This window comes from Leptonychotes weddellii, chromosome 2, assembly GCF_054177405.1.
Source record: "Leptonychotes weddellii isolate Sample4059 chromosome 2, ASM5417740v2, whole genome shotgun sequence".
In the NCBI taxonomy this organism is placed as follows: Eukaryota; Metazoa; Chordata; class Mammalia; order Carnivora; family Phocidae; genus Leptonychotes; species Leptonychotes weddellii.
Window position 1 is genome coordinate 42,565,351 of NC_138370.1, and position 22,362 is coordinate 42,587,712.

The window sequence follows — 22,362 nt, forward strand, 5'->3', positions numbered from 1 at the left end:
TTGTTAATATTTAAAAGGTCTCAATCATAAACATTTTTAACTTTCCATCAACTTCAAAAGACTCTAAAATGCACAGATCTGCTCACCATTACTACCTAGAGCCTTCATGGTAACCTCCATTTGCGCATATTCATAATTGAAGTTGATTTCACTGGACACCTCACTGGAGGAGTCTCCGTCTACATCGAGCTGCTCAGAACTGGTATCATTCTTCGTGGAGGTGTCATGTTCCTCATCCTCTCGATCTGCTTTCTTTTTCTTTTTAGGCAAATTCAGTCTTGGGGGAGGGGAAGAATATTATTTTTAAAATAAAGATACGCACTTATTCCATTCATTAAATACTGGCATTTCCTAGATGCCAAGGGGGTACCGTGTAAGTGTAAGGCAATTACTACACTCTGGAATTTTATCCTCTAGTAGTAGAAATAAACACACATGCATGCACAAATAGTTACAACAGACCATGTGACTCGGGGCCACATGACTGTGACAAGCTAGGTGTTGAAGAAAAGCTGAGGACCGCTGGAATAACAACGGAAAAGATGACAGAGTAGGAAGTCATCTGAGCTGAGCTTTACAAGTGGGAACAGCATGAGAAGAGATGGAAATGGAAATTCTCATAGTCTCTGGAGAAATTATGAATACAACAACATAGGGGCACACAAAATTTGTATAGCAGAAGTTATAGGAGATAATGATGGAAAGATCAACGCAACTCAAACTATGAAGGCTTTGAAAACCAAGCCAAGCAGTTTACACCTGATTTAGTTTGAGAAGGAAGAAAAAGAAAAATATTTTCTGCACACTTTGTGCCCCTCTACCCTTTCTTCAGTAATCAAAATATCGACTGGCCCACAAGCAAAGGATCTCCATTAGCCATAAGAAAAGTCAGTCTGATACCCCAAGCATGGTGACCAGTGACAGGAAGAGGAACAGACCAGGACTGTAGTTCTGTACAATCTCCAGCCCGCCCTTCCCTGGCAACACAACACCAGTTTTCTATGGAAAACACTGTGTGCAGTCCCAGCGCAGGCTCTTTCTCAGCCTCCCTTGTAGTTAAGAGGCAAATTCTAGCAAATGAGACAAAAATGGAAGATTGCTGGGGGCTCTAGGAAGACTTCTGCTTTTTCTGATCAAGCAGATAAGGCTAGTACCACCTTCTCCCTCATTCTCTTCATACATGCCTGGATGCTGCTTTGATACCTGGAGCGGCGTGGCCATCTTTAGACCACAGGGAAATGCCAAGACAAGGAGACAGTGACAAGCCTTCTGCCATGACAGTTTTGAGAGGCTTAGCCAAGGCCAACAACCATCCACCTTTGGATTTCTTATTTGGTCAGTGAAACAAACTGTTTAAGCCATTACAGTCAAGTTTGCCATTACTTGCAGCCGAAAACATTCCTAAATAAAATACGAACTTTATTTTATGAATAAGGAAACCAAAACTACTCTTTTCCAATAAAAAATAAACAAATAAAAAGGTAAGCAAGTCAGAAAAAAAAATTAATGAATTCTTACACCAGATGGCAAAACAATCATCTTGCACTGGGAAATAAAAAGGAAAAAAATAAGTAAGTAAACTCCTTATTTTTCCTGAGAGTATTGTTCATACGTCTCTCAGGCTCAAAGCACACAATGAACAAATCATATACAGTCAGTAAATACATATGTACAAAATACTGTATACTTTTTATGGAGTTAATTTTACCTTCCAATATACATTCTTCTGTTTCAAAGTATAATCTTCAATAATCTCTCTTTAAGAGCCATGAATAATGTCATACCTGAAGAAGTGGTTGTTTCCCCATAATATCCTGTCCCCGTGGTGGAGTTGTATAGGACTAGATACGGAAGAGCCATTTACAAATGTTCTGAGGGGGAGAAGAGGTCAATGCAAACAATGATTATCATGTTTTCTCCTTTAATTATCCCATACTATAGAGATCTATTTACTAGGAAAAATGAAATAATCAATTCCCCTGCCCTCAGTGAACTTTATTTGTATTTACTCCTCTTTTCTGCTAAGAAATGCTTGCAGTACTAAATATAATCAATTATTATCCTCTACTTTTCAAAGTTCCAAATTTGTTAAATAGCATATTAAGGAGTAAATATGGAGCCTTTACAGCCAACAGTAAAAAGCTGGTAGCAATATACATTACAACTCAAATGAGTATGTCCAATCTACATGAATAGTAAGAGTCAATCAACCAACTAGACTCTAGAAATATAAGAAATGAGACCTATGCTAAATGCTTCTGTAACTTCCTAGAGCACAGAAAAACGTTCATATTCTATCAATGTATAAAAGATTTATAAGGTCCACTTGACTGGTTATCTTGACAATGGAGTTCAACAGAAGGGTGGATGGAAGGATATAAAAGGAAGAATTTGCAGGGGCAGGAAATATACAAAAATTATGCATACCACTATAAGACTGATATTCCTGGAATACCAGTTCTATCAAGCCTCTCTCCTGCTGAAGGACTCATTTGCTTAGACATAGCATAAAGGCCCTACAAAAGGAAGCCCTATTTATCTCTTCCTTTCTTTACCCCTTCTAGTGAATTCTCAACTCCAGCCAAAAAAAAGGTTTATGTTCTGTCCACTAAACATGATTGATTGACTCTTCTTTCAAAGCCAGGCTTATTCCAGTCCTGCAACCTGGAATCCTGGAATAGAGTTCCTGCCCTCCCCATTCTCCCCACCAAGTCCTACTCAGCTTTCAAAGCCCAGGTGGTTTCTGCTTCCTCTGTAAAAGCTGCTCGTCCCTCCAGCCAACAGTGTCTTAGTTTCTTTATTATCCTAAAGCACTTAACTGGCTTTATATTGCTAGTTACTTTTTATGTATATGCATATACATAAAATCCTACTCTCTATATCCGGATTTCACTTACCATGTGGGTTTTTAAACACTAAAAGTAACTGGTCCTCCTATAGTCTGATTATTCAAAGCCATGAGCTCAAAAATTATATTAAGAGGGAACCTACTAAAATTAGCAGATTTTAGCCTTTCTGACACAAATTCCGTAAATACAATGAGGAGTTCAATTAAAGGCAAACATATATAGAGGCTAATTTTTAAAAGCCACAGCAGTTAAGCCATAATTAGTAAATAAAAGCATGATTATAATCACAGTTTTCAAAGTGTGGTCTCTGTGGGGTCCCCAAGATCAAAGCTATTTTTATAATAATGCTATCTTGCCCTTTTCACCGTGTTGACATTTATACCAACAATGAGTAAAACTGCTAGTGTTTTAGCACAAACCAAGGCAGTGGCACCAAACATTACTAGTAGTCACTGGACTACTCACTGCCATACACTCACAATTTTTAAAAAATGTTTCCTTTGAGGATGTCCTTGATGAAGCAGTAAAAATTATTACTTTTTAAAAATCCTGGGGTGCCTGGGTGGCTCAGTTGGTTAAGCGACTGCCTTCGGCTCAGGTCATGATCCTGGAGTCCCGGGATTGAGTCCCGCATCGGGCTCCCTGCTCGGCAGGGAGCCTGCTTCTCCCTCTGACCCTCCCCCCTCTCATGTGCTCTCTCTCATTCTCTCTCTCTCAAATAAATAAATAAAATCTTTAAAAAAATAATAAAAAATTAAAAATCCTGACCCTGAGTACACAATTTTTTAAACATTTTGGGTGACAAAACAAGAAGTACATAAAAAGCACTGTGTTCATTCACACCAGAGTATGAGGACTGTCCTGAGCAAAAGACATATACAAAGTGGTATCTGGGGCAGCCATTTTCTTGAAAATGGACAAAGCGAGGAAATGCCAACTGTAAATTTCAAGTGAAAATTGGGAGTTTGGAAACTGTGTCAATGTCCTTCACCCAAAGACCACTAGGAGCATTCCCGAAGCTGAACAAGCTGGGCTGATTCCTCATGCACAAGTAGAAGACACAGTCGTAGGAAGCATGGGGTGTCTCAGTGACAGTGTGCTCGGAAGGACTGTTGCAGGATTTGGGCTTTAGCTGGACAACTTGGCAAAGGCTCTGAGAAAGAGCGGTTCTGTATGTGTTGGATGCTGTCAGAAAGCCGGAGTACTTTTATGATTGGGCATTTCAAAAAAATCTTATCTATAAGAGGGGAGACTAGAATGAGGATAAAGTTGTGACTGGTAAAGAAGTAATCACTCACCTCAGCCAAGAGAAGGTATTTGGTATGTGACAGAGTGACCCTGGTTTTTGTCTGTGCTGAAACAAAATTATTACGTGGCCTGCTTTGTCATATTTTATCACAGCTTCAGAGCAACCTTGCCTAAGGTTGGTATTCTGTGAGACTATTTAATAGGAGAATAGCATGCCCAGGCTGGGAGTGCCAGGCCCAGCTTCTGCTGTTCTTTCCTCTTCCTCATTTGCATCCTTCACCATGAGCTGGATAGCTTCCCAATATTTAGACTTTCTGGATAAAATTAGTAATGATATTTTTTAAAGATTTATTTATTTATTTTAAAAGATTTTATTTATTTGAGAGAGAGAGAGCGCGCGTGCAGGAGGGAAAGGGAGAGGGAGAAAGAATCTGAAGTAGATACCATGCAGAGCCCAACACGGGGCTTGATCCCACGACTGTGAGCTCATGACTTGAGCCAAAACCAACAATCGGACGCTTAACTGACTGAGCCACCCAGGTGCCCCATGATTGACTGATTTATTTTAAAGAGAGAAAGAGAGAGAGAGAGCACGTGGAAGAATAAGGGAAGTGGCAGAGGGAGAAGAAGAGAGAGAATCTCAAGCACACTCCCCACTGAGTGTGGAGCCCAACTTGGGGCTCAATCTCACAATCCTGAGATCATGACCTGAGATCATGACCTGAGCCGACACCAAGAGTCAGATGCTCAACCAACTGTGCCACCCAGGCACCCCAAGATTAGTAATGATATTAATCACTATTCAGTACCACATAATGAAATGGGTCAACATTTGAAGAATCAATGTAAGTCAGTTAACAGTTATAGACCATTATATAACAGGGCAATAACAGCTTCATAGCTCAAGGAAGCAAACTGAGAAACATTTAATTTATATAATGTTTTATCTCTTCATTCATTCATTAGTTTTTGAGCACTTATATACTAGTCTTCTCTTACATACTAAGGACAGAGATCCAAAAAAGACAGGCCCTTGTCCTCAATGAGCTCACAGTCTACTGGGGTAATAAAAGTTAACAGCCCACAAGAACACAATACGATGGGGCACCTGGGTAGCTTAGTCGGTTAAGTGTCTGACTCTTGATCTCAGCTCAGGTCTTGATCTCAGGGTCGTGAATTTAAGCCCCGCTTTAGGCTCCACACTGGGCATGAAGACTACTTAAAAAATAAAATAAAGTTTTTTAGGAAAAGAATACAATATGAAGTCTTTTTTTTTTTTTTTAAGATTTTATTTATTTATTTGAGAGAGAGAGCACATGAGAGGGGGGAGGGTCAGAGGGAGAAGCAGACTCCCTGCCGAGCAGGGAGCCTGATGCGGGACTCGATCCCAGGACTCCAGGATCATGACCTGAGCTGAAGGCAGTCGCTTAACCAACTGAGCCACCCAGGCGCCCCTACAATATGAAGTCTTAACATAACAGGAAGCATAAGGTGTACTGGGAATATATACTAGGGGCCCTTCATGTAGACCAAACAGGGAATTCCCCCAAAGTAGACAATGACAGAACTTAGCCTTGAAGGTCAAACAGGAGTCAGCTGCCCAAAGGAATGACAGGCACAGAGGAATAGGAGACAAATAGGAGGGATATAAGGGATTTTGTATCAAAATTAGTAGAAGGCTTGGGGTGCCTGAGTGGCTCAGTTAAGTGTCTGCCTTCGGCTCGGGTCATGATCCCGGGGTCATGGGATCGAGCCCCACATTGGGCTCCCTGCTCAGCAGAGAGCCTGCTTCTCCCTCCCTCCCTCTCTGCTGCTCCCCCCGCTTGTGCTCTCTCTCTCTCTGTCAAATAAATAAATAAAATCTTCGGAAAAAAAAAATAGTAGAAAGCCATCTGGCTGTATGGTAAGTGACCCAGGAAAAAGATTAGAGTGTTGGCATAGTTCCAATCAAGATTTGATGAGGGTCTTATTTAAATAAGGCCACGGTAGTGAGTATAGAGAGGAGATATGGGTTTAAGAGATATTAAAAAGTTCAATGTAAAGGACTTGGTAACTAACTGGATAGCTTCATTAAGTGAACTTAAAAAGCAAAGGCCAAACATGCTACATAACATTCACAACTAGTGTACTTTCATCCTCTTAAAAAGTATTGTGACATTAACACTAATGAAAGTATATTACCTGGTGTTCTTCTGAGGAGTCAGCATCACCTGGCCTTCTGCTGTGATGTCTATAATACAATGTTCAGGAAGAATTCCCATTCCACAGAGCTGGATATCTTGGGAATTTGCTGAACCTATCAATGTATGTTCCTACAAAAGAATCAAAGTCACTGATTAATATTATTTCTTACATATATAAAAACTGAAATCATCTTCTCTGAGCCCTCTTACATTGATCCATTACCTTAGCTGAAAGGTCTTTTGAAGCAAATGGAATGGGGTAGAGGGAATTTCTGGCTTTCTCTGAAATATATTCTATAAGGTATATTTCCTTATAAGGAATAAATAGCAACTGAGTTGCGTTACACCTTTTAAAACTAAAACTATAGTTTTATATTAATGTCTATACTACATTATTTTCCATTGCAATCTTGATCCCAAATATTTTATACTACTCTCAGAGCATGAGCCATGTGTCAATAATGCACCAAAATGACTGGTCTGAAAACTACAGTTACTTAAGTTGTACATCACTTACCTGGTCTCAATCAAGATGATCAACTACAAAGATAAAAAAAGTATTCAAATCTAAGGAGCTTGAAAAGATTAAAATTACTTTATGAATCCCATGGTCTCCCTAATCCTCACAGAAGATAAGATGGATGTGTTCTTCTTACTGTAGAGCCACAATCACTCAATTCTTGAAGCCCCAGTCACCAGCCTTGCTTTTTGGCTGGCAACTGAGAAAGCAGATGTAAAAATCAAGCTCCCTCTTATGCACTTCAACCTGGTACGTAATTAAACATTGATAACACCTGGATGTGTCCCTAAGCCAGCTTCTCCTTCCATACACCTAGATCAGTGGTCAGATACAAAATATGTTAGGCTTTGCAAACCATATGCAACCACTCAACTCTGCCTAGTAGTGTGAAAATAGACAACACACAAATGAACAAGTGTGGCTACTTTCCAATAAAACTTTATTTATGAACACTGAAATTTGAACTGCACATAATTTTCACGTGTCTGAAATACTGTGGTTCTTCTCATTTTTTTTCAACCATTTAAAAAAATGTAAAAACAATGGGCACCTGGGTGGCTCAGTCAGTTAAGCGTCTGCCTTCCGCTCAGGTCATGATCCCAGGGTCCTGGGATCCAGTCCCGTGTGGGGCTCCCTGCTCAGCAAGGAGCTGGCTTCTCCCTCTCCTCCCTGCTCGTGCTCTCTCTCTCTCTCTCATGCACTATCTCTCAATTAAAGAAATAAAATCTTAAAAAAAATGTAAAAACCATTCTTAGCTCCCAGGCCATAGAGAAGCAGGCAGGGAAATAGATTTGGCCGGTGGAAGTAGTTGCGGACCTCTGATCACGATGACTTTATCCAGTTGCAGGGGTTTTAAATACTGCTGAAACAGGGAAACTAAAGGGACCCCATGAAAAATTGCTGTTTTCGCTCCTTTTCCTGCTTCTTTTCTTGCAAAGGCCTACACCCCCACACACACACCTTATAGAACAAATAATTTATGTTCTCCTTGTAAAGGTCAAGGAGTTAAGGATTTCCTTGGAGTCTTCCAGCACAATAGATACCATCTAAGGAGTGACCAAGACCACCAACTCATCAAGACCTCTGGCCCCAGGGCATAAGTAGCTTATGGAGGACACCTAAACACTCCTCTCTGTTCCTGGATGCCTGAGAAGACACAATCCTCAATAAAAACCCCAGGCCCCAAGCAAAGAGGAGACTCACTCTCCTTTCCTTGCCAAGTCTCCCAGATGTTCTGTCTGTATCCGCACTCTCTCCAGGTCTTCAATAAACTCTATTCTTTCTTCCTCTTGGCTTGCATTTGATTTCTATCCTGCATGAAGGCAAGGACCTTCTTGGCTGATCCTGCGGGACCCCCTCTGGGTCCTCAGACCCCGCCTGAAGGCAACACTGTCTTTATATAAATTAAATCACCCAGCGAGGAACTATAGACTTCAGTTCCATTATTTTCCTGCCTCCACTACCACTATTCTAGTCTCGCTAACCATTATTTCTTGCCTACTTGGATGCTTAAAGACATTTCTTTTTTTTTTTTAAGATTTATTTATGTATGTATGTAGGTATGTATCTATGTATCTATGTATGTATGTCAGTGAGTGAGTGAGTGAGCGAGCGAGTGGCTAGCAAGCGCACTCCCAAGTTGGGGTAAGAGTGGAGAGGGAGGGAGCAGGAAAGAATTTCAGGCGGACTCCGTCCTGAGCACAGAGCCTGACACAGGACGCCATCCCAGGACCCTGAGATCATGCCCTGAGCCGAAACCAAGAGTCGGACGCTTAACTGACTGAGTCACCCAGGTGCCCTGCTTAAAGCCATTCCAAAGTGTCTAAATGTCATGACATTTGAGTGTCTAAAGACATTTCTAAGTGAAAAGCCCGAAGCAGAACTTTTGCTCCCCCACCCCTACCCAATGAATCTATTCTCTTCCCCATTAATAGTCATTACTGCCACCACCCAGTTAGTCCGCTAAAAAGCTTAGATGCTACTGAGTCCTCTCTTTCCCTTACCAGCCTACCCCTGGGCCCATGTCAATCAGAACATCCCTACAGACTGTCCCACCAAAACATATCCAGAATCGGCTTATTTTCCCCCACCTCTACTATCACGCCCTGCTCTATTGCTGGGGTGAATACATGAACCTCCTATTTCCTCCACTTCTAATCCTAATCCCCCAACCCCATCCATCACCAGCATAATAGCTGATCATGTGATGTCCCTATTTAAAACCCTCTAGTGGTTTCCCTTTGAGCTTCGAAAGAAGTCCAAATTCTTATCCAGGCTTTCAAAAAACACTCAGTGATGTGGCCCCGCCTACCTCTCCTATCCTAGCTCCTGCCACTCCCCCTTCTCCTGGAGCAAGATAAGGCCACCATTGGCCTTTTATCTGCCCCTTGAGCACACTGGCAGTTTCCTTGGTCTGAAACGTTTTCCCGCTGACCTTGATATTGGTAATTTCTTATCATTTCTATCTCACCTTTAATGGGCACATTCTCAGAGAGATATATTTTGAACTGATAATCAGAAATAACCACCCCATCACTCTCCTATTTCAATTCCTTAGCACTGACTGTGGTGGGCTCAGTATCTATCTCCACAGCTAGCATGGAAAAAAGCAGAGAACAGCTTGACCCACTCCCCACTGTAATCCAAGCACTTAACACAGGCGTGGCACAATTAGGAATTAAATAAATATAAAAGAAAAATAAATGAACAATCATTTCCCTTCAGACTCAAAGGAAGACAATTCTCTCCTCTTCTTTGCTGGTAACTCTTCTAATTATGTTGTGGGTCTCAGCGCTTCCCATCTCTTCTGGGACCTCAATCTCATGAAAAGGACCCTTCCCCACTAGTATTTTCATTTCCCCTTTTCTGGGGGTTTCTTCACTCAACTATACTGCAGTGGTGTTTCTAAGGAAACAAAGAGCTGGGGATCCAGAGGTGTCCCATGGTATCCTATTCAATCCCCAAGGAGTATATATAATACAGAGGACATTCCACATAAACCTTTACCCCTCACTACTAGCTGAGGCTTCCTGGCTAATCCCCATACTTTCCTAATCTGGAGAACAAGACCTGACTGTGGAAACTGCAAGTAATGCTTTATGATGTTCAGTAGCGGGCCTAAAGAATCTGTTCCATGCCTGTCTCCATTCCCCACTTTGGTTCTTCCCTCCCTGCCTTTACAACACCAACCCCATGCTGGAGAGAAGTTCCAAAAGGAGGAAAGAAATATCTAAAGAGAGGGATGCCTGGCTGGCTTAGTTGGAAGAGCATGTGACTCTGTCTCAGGGTTGTGGGTTCAAGCCCCACACTGGGTGTAGAGATTACTTAAAAATAATAAAATCTTAAAAAAAAAAAAAAAAGTCTACAGAGAGAAAGGACACAAGCCCACCTAAAAAGAAGGGAAAATCCCCAAAGCACTTGGTTCAGGCCACTTCCATGTATAATCCCATTTCTCCTCCTGTAAGAAATTCTAGAAGGAGTCCTAACAGTGACTTTGGTGGAGGTGGAGGTAGAGGTAAGCCTTGAGCTATATATTCCAGGCCCACATCTGTGCCCTTGCTCTTGTTCTCTTTGCCTGAAATGCTCCCTCTTCCCTTCAACTAAATGAGAATGTCTTTCAATACCTAGGTCTAGTTTCATCTTCTACTTGAATGTTTCACCATTAGGCCACACTGACTTCTCCCTTCTCTGAACCCTGATTACATTCAGAGTGGGTACCACATTTTACTACCTGTTGTACAAATGGTTTTTTCCCTTTATTTAGACAGCAACCTTTACAGGACTCCTGCATCTTCTCCAAAAAAGAGAATAGTACATGATACATGGTGGATGCTAAGTATCTGGTCACAGACTGAATTAAAAATTACTGGAGACAAGATATTAACATGAACGTGCAAAGGTCTAATCCAAATTCTAGGAGGAAAACTTCATTTTTTCAACAAATATTATACTGAACACCTATCATGAGCTGGGCATTGAGTCACCAGAGATAAAAAAGAGACAAAGTCCCATTTGTGGTGCTTATGATCTCAGCAACAACTTAAATTTCTCATTTGAGATTATACTCTATTCTGATTTGGATGATTTGCTGCAATCTCAAACATTGAGCTCTAAAGCTCAATCTGCCGAAAGCCTTACTGTTTGATATTTAAACAAGTTGGACAATAAACTTTTTGATAAATACCTCCTATTGTGCTCTAAGCACTGCAATAAAAATACTGATGAGGAAAAAAAATAAACTTATCATAGGTTGGTATAGAGGTTATCTAATAAGTGCTATGAAAGTACAAGGTAATCAAAATAAGATAGTTAATCAGGGGTGGCTTTTCAGTCTCTATGTGATATATGGATATAATGCTTCTTTTTCTAAAAGATTTGTTTATTTTAGAGAGAGAGAGAGCGCGGGTGCACCAGGGGGAGAGGGGCAGAGGGACAGAGAGTTTCAAGCGGACTCTGTGCCAAGTATGGAGCCCAACACAGGGGCTTGATCCCATGACCCCCAAGATCACGACCTGAGCTGAAACCAAGAGATGGGCGCCCAACCAACTGCGCCACCCAGGCACCCCTGGATATAATGATTCTTAAAGTACACTAGTTTTCGGGAAAACTTTAACAAATATAAAATACTAGATTTAAAGGTCTCAGAAATAATCAAAGGCTAGAAATGGCTTTTTAACCTTTCTTCATCCGTTTAAATTTAATTTCACTGGAGATGATTACTTAACTATTCTATGAATTTATTGTACCTTGCTTCCTTTATAAATCAACTATTTACGGGGCTCTTTTAAGAATCTCCCTTTCATCAACTAAGTCCTAAAAGAAAGAGAGAAAGATGGAGACAGAGAGGAACAGGGTGAGGTGAAAGGAGGGAGGAGAGAAAGGAAGATGAAAAGAGACAGAACTTGTCCACTAGTGACATATTTCACAGGGCAAGCTTTTCCGAGCCTGCAAGAAGGAAAAGTAGCATAATAGTAAAGCCTGTGAGGTTCCTCAGCCTTATCAGCATTCTCAGATAATTTCTGAAGGAAAAGGTAAGTGAGTACCAGGGGCATTAAGCAGAAAAGTAGTTACTCCTCACATATTTAAATAATCAAAATTCTTTCATAAAGAAGTCACGCTGGTTTAACAGAACCAAGATTCTGAAGACAGCTGTTCCAGAATGGAGGTGAAAAAGGCAGGAAGGTATCTGTCCATCTTTTATGAATTCAAGTCCTACACCACAGGAGTCCAACTGCTGCCAACCCAAGAACTCCTAATGTGCCCTAACTGTGTCTTATTCATCTTGGGGTCCTTGAAATCGAACCCGCAGCTCCACAAACACTGACTGGCTGGTGCCTCTGCCATTCTGATCCCCTCAGTCAGCGACTGAACACTGGCCAAGATGACAACAGGCATTGTCATCTATATGAGTGACGTGTTTTAAAGCTGCTGCTGCTTTAATCACTTATCAAGGTATGAATCCTTAGGGTGCATATATAGAATTCACCCCAAATCCTTCAGAATCAGCCTTGTTTCCCAGGCCATTAATAACTGACTTGTGAAAAGAGTAGATCCAGAACTGCATGAGCAAAACAGCCCTCCTGAAAAGATTTGGTGGATAATCGAAAGGCGTGTTTAGATCAATCATATTATGATCCCATTTCTGTAATGTAAAAATATGTATCACTCTACGTCTATAGACACACATATAGGAATAGATCCAGAGGATATGGATAAAACTATTAAATATTAACTGTGGTCCTCTCTGCATGTTGGAGTTTGGGGACGAATCCTCCTCCCCTTTTTCTAGTAAGTGTTTATAAAACTCTTCAGGAAACAAAGTGTATTACTAGCATCATGTTTTTAAAGTGGGGGAAGCAGTTCTTCCCTCTAGAAGCTTGGCCAGCACTGGAAGACTATCTCAGAATCACAGGCAGTCTTTGCTTTGCACGAGAGCACAGAACTGTAAAAATAACTTTGCAAGAAGATCTTAATAATTAATGGGCAAAACCGCAATTATTCTGTGACTTTTTAAAATGTCTGTAAAAACATTAAGAATTCTCTTATTGTCACAATGTATAAGGAAATGAAAAAACAGTGAAACTATTTAGTATACCGTAATTTAAAATACTGGACACACTGAAATTTAAAACATTTTCTTTGCAAAAAACTTATCAAGAGTAGTTTAAACACTACTTGCCTTCTTCTTCTCAATATATATATAACTTACAATATGGAGTGAGCATATTTTCTGTGCCTTGGCAAACTGTGATACTCCTTTCTAAGCATCTACCGTTTTAACCTCTGTACTCCAGACGCTGCAAAATTTTTCCAAGAGCTCCTTCAATGGGAAGTGTTCTCTGGTGTCACTCCCTTTGGGACATCTTTATCCTTCTCGTCACACTTTCATGACTTACATCGAGAAGTTCACCCTCACTAAGTTTCTCTGGCTGCATATGTAAAATCTCACAAAAAGCAGTGGCATGCATCAACATTATTTACTAAATTGTGGTAACTGGAATTTGTGCGTGTTGGAACCATGCAACACAAGGATTGCCCATGCATGCAAATTAGATGCAAAATCATCTTGGGAGTTATGTTCCATCTATGGTTTGGCCACCATACCCTGCCTCTGCCAGTTCCAGACTAAACAAATAAATGGAGGATTCTGTTCTGGAAGAGACTCATACCACTTGGAACTAGAAAAAACATTAGAGATCATTTAATCCAGTGCCCTCATTTATAGATGGGGTGCTATAAAGCACCCAGAGATGTGAAGTCATCTGCCCAGCATCTAAATCGACTTCAGAATTCGAAGACAATAAATAAATAAATAAATAAATAAATAAATAAATAAATAAAGTGCTCAGCCTCCAAATTCCTCCTTCCCACATCATGGTATCACTTTACTGAAGCAAAAAACTGTTCTTGGACTGAGATCATCCTTCTGAATGTGCTTGGTCATGAATATACTTTTGTCATGGGGTTAGCTTGGGCAGTGAAGAAATCAACACTGCCTCAAACTCTGCCAAAACAGGGTTGACCACACAGTCTGAAACAGAATCCCGACACCCCCACACAAGATGACCAGAAATATTTTGATTACCCTCCAAAAGTCTTTAAATAGTTTCTTTGTTTAATTTTTTAGTTAAGGAACAGATATGAATCAGGTTTTTTTCTTATTGGGCGTATGTGTTTGTGTGTTCCAATTTGAACTTCATCACATCAGAAAGAAAAAGAATTCAGAGTTCTGAGAAATAAAAAGGGCAGAATATTTGAGTCCTATTCTATACTACACCTCTCCTAAAGCATATGAATATCTGCAGCTGAAACCCTAACACAAAATGCTGCCACCATCAGTAAGAAACACAGTACGGGATGTGATCATATACACTTTTTTTTTCTAATAGACAAGGATAATATACAGAAGGTACCACACAGAGCATCAAATAAGAAATGTGGAATATTTTATATTTATATAATGCTTCTGTTTACAAAGTGCTTGTAAATCTCATGTAATCCTCACAGGAACCCTGTGAGGTAGCCAGACAAAGCATCCATTTATACAGGAGGAATCTGTAGACTGGAGGGGAAATGGACTTGAGATCACACATCCAGACAAAATTGCGGGTCATCTCCCTGCTACTCTCATGTTGCTCCCACTTGAGTACAACATCTGGGAGCGCACACAGGCTGCATGTATCAAAAACACGATTTACTTCATAGCATAATAAAACATGGTATCAGATACTCATTAATAAAGGGGCTTTATCAAAATAACACAAACCAATTATGCCAGGATATCTCTGATAAAAACTGGGAAACTAGCCAATGCATCATGAATTCTTTAGTCTCTTTAGAAATGATGCCACATGGCTTTAATTTTAAAGCAGTTTCCAACTTTACCAGCTCATTATCTTTAACTTCCTAGTCACCTTAGTTAAATCTACATATATAGTGCCTATATTGTAAGGGAGGGAAAAATTTCCTCCTAATATTTACTGACCACATGTCAGAATACTATAGTCCATTACCTAATTCACTTATGCTCTGGGCATGACAAAGCGATTATAAGCTCCTCATAATTTATGTAGTGGCTCAGGATTCCCGCTCATTCTAAAGTTGTCTCTTGTCTCCCTGATATGTCCCACAATTTACAGATTTCAACACACATCACTATTTGGGTTTTTTTCTATTCCGTTCTCTGACCCTCTCAGTCTCTAAGTGACCTATTCTTTTTTTTATAAGTTGATAATCCAAATTTTTAAATTTTCCTAAATTACTGGAAACACAAAACTCATAGTAAGTAGCCTCACATCTTAACTTTCTTTAAACATTTCCTCTTGTAATCTAACCACTCACAAAAAGGTGTGCTTCATATAAACCACGAAAGCTTTAGTCTACTAATAAATCATTTAGTTTTAAAAGTCTTCCTTTAAGCTTTAAAGTTACCTACTTAACTCCCTGGTATAAATCACAGTCAATAATAGTAGCTAAAGTTACTTAGTTTCTTGGAAATAACATCAGAATATTATGTTTTATATTCCTAGGTTGAATTACATTACTCGAAGACTAAAAAGGGAAACTAATCCCAGGGGTGCCTGGGTGGTTCAGTCGGTTGAGTGTCCAACTCTTGGTTACGACTCAGGTCGTGATCTCAGGGTCGTGGGAACGAGCCCCATGTCAGGCTCTGTGCTCAGCGGGTAGTCTGCTGGAGATTCTCTCTCTCCCTCTCTCTCTCTGCCCCTTCCCCACCCCAACTGTATCTCTATCTCTCTAAAATAATAGATAAATAAATCTTAAGAATAAATAAAAAGGGAAACTAATCCCAGAAACTCAAGATTTTCTACACTTCAGCTTATTCAAATAAAAACAATTTGCTAATTCTCATTATTTTGGAATAAGCATGGCTAAGTTTAAAAAAAAATACCAGGAAATACTGTTCTTATTGCGGCAGGAAGTAGTAGCAAAGCCTGTTACCTCACCTTTAAATAGTAAACCAGAAGTTCATTCAGAGCAGGATCAGCATTCAGATTAACAAGGAAGCATTTATCATCCCCAACTTTAATCCCAGAAGACTGAAGAGATATTCCAAGACTCTCAAGCTGTTTCTGTCGCTCCTGTAAATGTATTAGAGAACTATTAATTCCATAACTATTGACACAGCAAGATATAAAAGGTCGTACACGGAATAATTATTAAATAACTTTACAGTTCAAATATGTTATCTTAGGACATGGTATTAGAGATTATTGCCTTTTTTCTCTTTCCAAACTATATAATGTTATTTTTTTTTTAAAGATTTTTTATTTATTTATTTGAGAGAGAGAGAATGAGAGAGAGCACATGAGAGGGGGGAGGGTCAGAGGGAGAAGCAGACTCCCTGCCGAGCAGGGAGCCCGATGTGGGACTTGATCCAGGGACTCCAGGATCATGACCTGAGCCGAAGGCAGTCGCTTAACCAACTGAGCCACCCAGGCGCCCTATATAATGTTATTTTATCTTGTTAATTAAAACTTTATTTTGAGGGTGCCTGGGCGGCTCAGTCATTAGGCGTCTGCCTTCGGCTCAGGTCATGATTCCAGGGTCCTGGGATCGAGCCTCGCGTCTGGCTCCTTGCTCAGCGGGGAATCTGCTTTTCCCTCTCCCTCTCCCTGCTTGTGCTCTCACTCTCACTGTCTCTCTCTCTCTGTCAAATAAATAAAATCTTTAAAAAAAATTTTTTTTATTTTGAGAAATAAAGGCATTACCAATAGCAACCAAGTATTCTACCGAGTTCTCAATTATCATTCTGAAAATCCCTGACATCTTGAATTTGTCTTTCTCATTTAATTCTGTGCATATGAGCAAAGCTGTTTTACCAACTGTGATCTTTACAAAAGGCCAAATTTTCAATGCACTCCCTTGCTTGATAGCCTCAGTGACTCCCCAGCCAGGATAAAGGCCAGACTCCCTCAACAAAGTCCACAGGTCCTTTGATCTGGCCTGTTTCCTCTCCGTCTTCATGTTTTATCATTCCTACTCTCAAAGCCTACGCTATAGTTATATGGAACTCTTCCAGGTCCCTGAAAGTGTCAAGAATGCGCTCCTGAGCTTAAGAGATTTTACACCTGTTTCTTCTATTTGAAGCATACTTGTTCTCATACTTGGTAACTCATACTTGTTTACTTGACCATTTCTCTATGAGGGCAAGGATCCTATATACCCACTGTGAATTCCTAGCACCTAGCACAGTGCACAACACAGAGTGAGCACTCAAAACGTCAGTCTTGTGAATGTGTCAAAATAAAACTTGCATATGCATTCAAGTACTATTTTCATAAGAATATGAACCTTTCTTTTTTGTGCCTACCTGCCTCTGAATCCACACGATATACAAAAGTATGCATATAGGGGAATACACATGACTCCTGTAACCAATGCTCTAGGATTAAGGTATATGAATTGGGGCAGAGCAGGGTGTCTTTGCCTATATATAAATAGCAAGTGGTAATGAGTCACAGCCACCAAAAGCCTTTGATTCTGAAGAAAGACAAGTTAAGTCATTTAACTAGGGCCACACGTAAGTTTGCAGTACAATTAAATTACAGCTTAAGGATTTTGCTATTTTTAGGGATACCATCCCAAAGTTATCTGACCGTGGACCATTTTTCTTCCCAGAAGACTTATTAACAATTGGTGGCTATATTGCCAGAAATACATTTTGGGAAATGCTAGTCTCTTTTGAAAAAAGGTCAATGACCAACAGACTACGTCTTTTTCCCTGAGAGAGGAGAAGCAAGCTCAGCAGCACGAAAGCCTGGGGGCTTGCAAAGATAAGGTGTTAAATGAGGTGCTGGCTGGATAAAATCAGGCACAGTCCTCAAAAGGGATACCTGACAGAGGAAGAGAACAGTGAGATTCACCAATATTAGCACTGCAATTTCACTTAGACCTACACTGCCTTGTATCAGCTAAGCAACTCAAATACAATAGCACTTCAAAGTCAATGTTTACTTTTGGAGTAGCTCAAAAAGGCTCACACAAATTAGTTCTAAACTGGATAATTATTAGAATGACTTATAATTTATGAAAAACAAAAAGTAAAATAAGTAATGAGAAATAAAGTTCATACACTGGAATGTTCTCTTCCCTGTAATTTGAAGGAGTTGCATTAAAATAACCCAGTGTAGGGATACAGATAAAACAAGACTGGTCATATGTTGATCTTCAATGAAACTGGGTGATGCCACATGTGGGTTCATTATACTCTTCTCTCTTGTTTTTATCTATTTTGAAAATGATTATAATAAAAAATATTTAAAAATTAGTCTGTACTAATATCATAGCCACTTTATGCTACATAATAGTTGTACCATCCTACAACATCTGGTGTATAAATTGATTCTGGACAGCACATTTAAAGATGGAACCTGCTGGGTGACAAAAGTAGCAAGTTCTATATATTTACTAATATGAGGAACAGTTGAAAACACCAGAGATTTTCAACTTTAGAAAAGGAGGGGAAGAAGGCAGAGGTTACCTTAAATATCTGGGTAATGACTGTCCCTGTCTTATAGGGCTCTTGGGGCGATTAAATAAAATACTGTATTTAAAAGCACTTAGCACAGGGCCCAACAGGATGTATGCAATAAATATTTGCTATTATTATTACTCTCAATTACTGTATATATGTGGGACACCCATTCTCTTAGCTTTGGAAGAACAAACTAAGGACCATGAGCAGAAATGAAAGAATAAAAGATTCCGATTAAATAGCTACTATTAGAGTCATCACAGCTGTCCAATCATGAAAGACTGTTGACAGGGTATTGGCCTCCACATTACCACATATATTTCTAAAATGGAGGCTGAATAACCACCTAAAAGGAATGCCACGGAGTAAGTCTTTTATTAAGTAGACAACTAGACATTAAGGATTCTTTCTAAGTGCTAATGTTCCCTCCCTAAAATTTCACAACTCTATCTGTATTAAGTATTCTAAACCTAACAGATAGGTTTAGATTTAGGTATTTCATATTACTTTTACTGAGTATATACTAATACTATTATAGCCGAGTATCGACCACTAATAATTTCGTAGTTTGGGTAAGTTCGTAGATTGGGTAAGCAAAGCACTTAATAGAATTGGGGGTTCATAGTCAGAGGCTACAAAGTAGTTACTTCATTTAAAAAATGCTTATGACCCTAAAAACATTTCCTACATAATGAACTATTAATTGTAATTATGTCTTAGCCTTCAAATTAACTTTGTAAAATAGAGACTCTTGGATCTAGGTTCTTATTACTGGTGCTAGATTTGCCATCTTCAAAGCTAAAAATCAAAAAAGGAACCAGAAAGGCCATGAGTTGCATTGCACAAACTGCCACGAGCTTTCTCTTGCTTTAATCAGGAAGCACGAACCTGTGCAATCTCCTCAGTTTTCCTTAGTTTCTCCTCCCAGGTCACAGTCATTTCCTGGATTAGCTTCTCTGATTCTTCTAGCCGATCTTTCAGTTCTGGAGATTTCATTGCCTACAAGAAAATGTTTATTTCATGAAATGTCTGTACCATGCCCTGAAGAAAGCACTAACTAAATCCAGAAGGATAAAAGTAACAATCTGCCTCCTCTCAGCTCTACAATTCACTGAGGTCTCTGATCTACCTAAACCAGAACGATGAATGCCACTGACACACAGCATCCAGACTGTATGCATCCCACAAAGCTCATTCAGTTACCGAAGGAGGGCTTGAAAGGAAGATTTAACTGTTTTCTTCCAACCTACTGTCACTGTGAAGATCTAATTACATTTTTTTTTAAGATTTATTTATTTATTTATTTGACAGAGAGAAGAGACAGCGAGAGAGGGAACACAAGCAGGAGGAGTGGGAGAGGGAGAAGCAGGCCCCCTGCCGAGCAGGGAACCTGATACAGGGCTCGATCCCAGGATCCTGGGATCATGAGCCGAGCCGAAGGCAGATGCTTAATGACTGAGCCACCCAAGGGCCCCAAGATCTTATTACATTTAGAGGGACAGAAAGTTCAAGCTCTCAAGGGCTTATTTTTAAATCCCAATAGGTCATATATCTAGACTAATACACAGGAATCATTCTAGTCTCTACTGATGACTTCAGGTATTGTTTCAAGTATATACTGACAAAATCTGTACATGTTGTAAAGTGAATGGTGTTATTAATACCAGGAAGACGGAAACAAAATTTCAAAGAATCTTGATGAACTGTAAAATTATCCCTGTAAAAAAAGGATAAATTTCAATGGGCAAAAATATACCAAAATAATTGTTTGACCATGTATTTGACCAACTTACTACCAGAAAACGGATTATAAGAAAGAAAAGGGCTATGGTCCCAACCCCAGGAAAGAGTCCCACAGTGCTGGGAAATCATGGGAACAGAATGCTAATTAAACTAGAAATCCTGAATCTGGTATTTTATTTCACCTTTGAAAAGAGGATGAGCATTTGGTTGTAGGTTAGAACTGTATAGGTTTCAAATTCAGTAATGGAATATAAACACCATACATTACAGAATGTACAAAGGGTAGTGGAAACAGAGCACCTCGAAATAGTTGGGTTTTTTTTTTTTTAAAGATTTATTTATTTGAGAGAGAGAGAGCATGAGCGGGAAGGGCAGAGGAGAGGGAGAGAGAATGTTAAGCAGACTCCCCACTGAATGCAGAGCCCAACATGGAGCTCGATCCCACGACCCTCAGCCGAAACCAAGAGTCAGACGCTTAACCAACTGTGCCACCCAGGCACCCCTAAATAGATGCTATAAAATATTTTTTTCTATAAACATAATTAAGCCACAACATGGAAAAACTAGATTATTAAGATGTGGAAGAACTCCTTAAGATTTCCATTCTGCGGGGCGCCTGGGTGGCTCAGTCGTTAAGTGTCTGCCTTCGGCTCAGGTCATGATCCCAGGGTACTGGGATCGAGCCCCGCATCGGGCTCCCTGCTCGGCGGGAGGCCTGCTTCTCCCTCTCCCACTCCCCCTGCTTGTGTTCCCTCTCTCGCTGTCTCTCTCTGTGTGTCAAAATAAATAAATTAAAAAAATATATTAAGAAAAAAAAAGATTTCCATTCTGCCTTCAACCAGTGAACAAATGATACAACAAAATCCTCTCCCCATCAGTCTATGTCCACTCTCCACCATTTTCTGCACTAAAATTGCATACATTTTGTTGCAAGCATCTCTCTCCCTCTCTCCTTTATTCTTAGTTATACCTACACTGTAGAAAGAAACATTTTCTCAATTCCCTTTATTCTCTCCTCCTGTTCAATCCTTTCACATCTGTAAAAACTCTAAATTGCAACTATGACCATCTATCTGTCTTTATTTATCACTCATCTCAAATTTCTCTTCCTATAGGAAACTCAAAAATTCTAGGTGGAGTACTTATCACTTATAGCTAAGGGGAAGAAAATTCAAATTCTAGCTTTTCCTAGACCCACAAAGTGTGGCTTGGCTGTGCCTTATACCTCCGCTTTGGTTAGCTGCTCTCGGAGCTTTTCTACTTCCTCCCGGAGATCCCGGATAATTCGTGCATTAGGATCCTCATTCACCACAGCATGGTTCACGATGTTCTTGGCACGATCTGCATACCGCAGAGTTGAAAGGGTTTCATCATAGTTATCGGCTGCTGGACTGACGGTGGCCACCATGGCTGTCTTGCTGTTACCCCCAAGACTGTCCTAGATGAAGAAAGAAATTGAGTAGGATTTTTAAGCTGGAAGAAAACATCATATGAGGAAGTTGAAGTCAGATAGGGTGAGAGAACGTTCCAAGGTCAAACACATATTTAAGGACAAAGCTAGGACTAAAATACAGATATATGACTTCAGGTCCCATGTTCTTTCTTCTCTGCCAAGCTACTTTTCTGCAGAAAGGAGATCTGGTTTTTAAGAAAAGACAGGGAAATACAAGGAAGCCTACATTTATTTCAGTTTAATAACAATTGGTTCTAAGCAGGCTACTCAAAAAACAATGATTTCTTAAATGCCTAAAAATCTTCCTTAGAGAAACTGAACAATCATGATATTATTTGTTATCTGATCAAAAAGTGATTACCAACAATCTACTCCATAATGCCATGTCCTTTGAATCTCTGTGAAGCCTAAATAATGGCTCAGAAAATGTTGCTGTTACAAGCTATCAGGAACCTTGCGAATTTTTTCAAACATAAGGTATAATTATAGTCTTATAAAACAAAAGATATGTTGAAGGTACCTGATTTTATTCCCTCTGATAGCACTCCAAAAACTATGAAAACAGGCTTATCTTCTACACAACAACTTCTACAGTTCAGACAAGGGTGCTAAAGAAAAGACACTCATCTTCATTACGCTAAAACTGATCAGTCTGGTGAAATGGGCTTTAGAATGGGCTCCAACAAATTCAAAAAACTACTTCCACTTGAGAACATTAAAAAATAACTACAGGAGAACATAGGCAGCAACTTCTTCAACCTCAGCTGCAGCAACTTCTTTTTTTTTGTTTAAGAATTTTATTTGTTTATTTGAAGGAGAGAGACAAAGCGAGAGAAGGAACAAAGCAGGGGGAGTGGGAGAGGGAGAAGCAG

The 22,362-nt window shown here is 39.8% G+C and overlaps 1 protein-coding gene across 3 annotated transcripts in view; it reads right to left on the reverse strand.

Moving 5' to 3' along the window:
* Positions 1–22,362, reverse strand: part of KIF13B (kinesin family member 13B) — a 201,145-nt gene that overhangs the window by 87,624 nt on the left and 91,159 nt on the right. For all 3 annotated transcript variants that reach the window (XM_081810654.1, XM_081810659.1, XM_081810662.1), the window contains exons 11-16: positions 21,263–21,475; positions 19,183–19,293; positions 15,764–15,898; positions 6,279–6,409; positions 1,785–1,871; positions 87–277 (exon numbers count right to left, since the gene is read on the reverse strand). In XM_081810654.1, the coding sequence (XP_081666780.1) occupies positions 87–277; positions 1,785–1,871; positions 6,279–6,409; positions 15,764–15,898; positions 19,183–19,293; positions 21,263–21,475 (868 nt within the window). The remainder of the gene's footprint in view (positions 1–86; positions 278–1,784; positions 1,872–6,278; positions 6,410–15,763; positions 15,899–19,182; positions 19,294–21,262; positions 21,476–22,362) is intronic.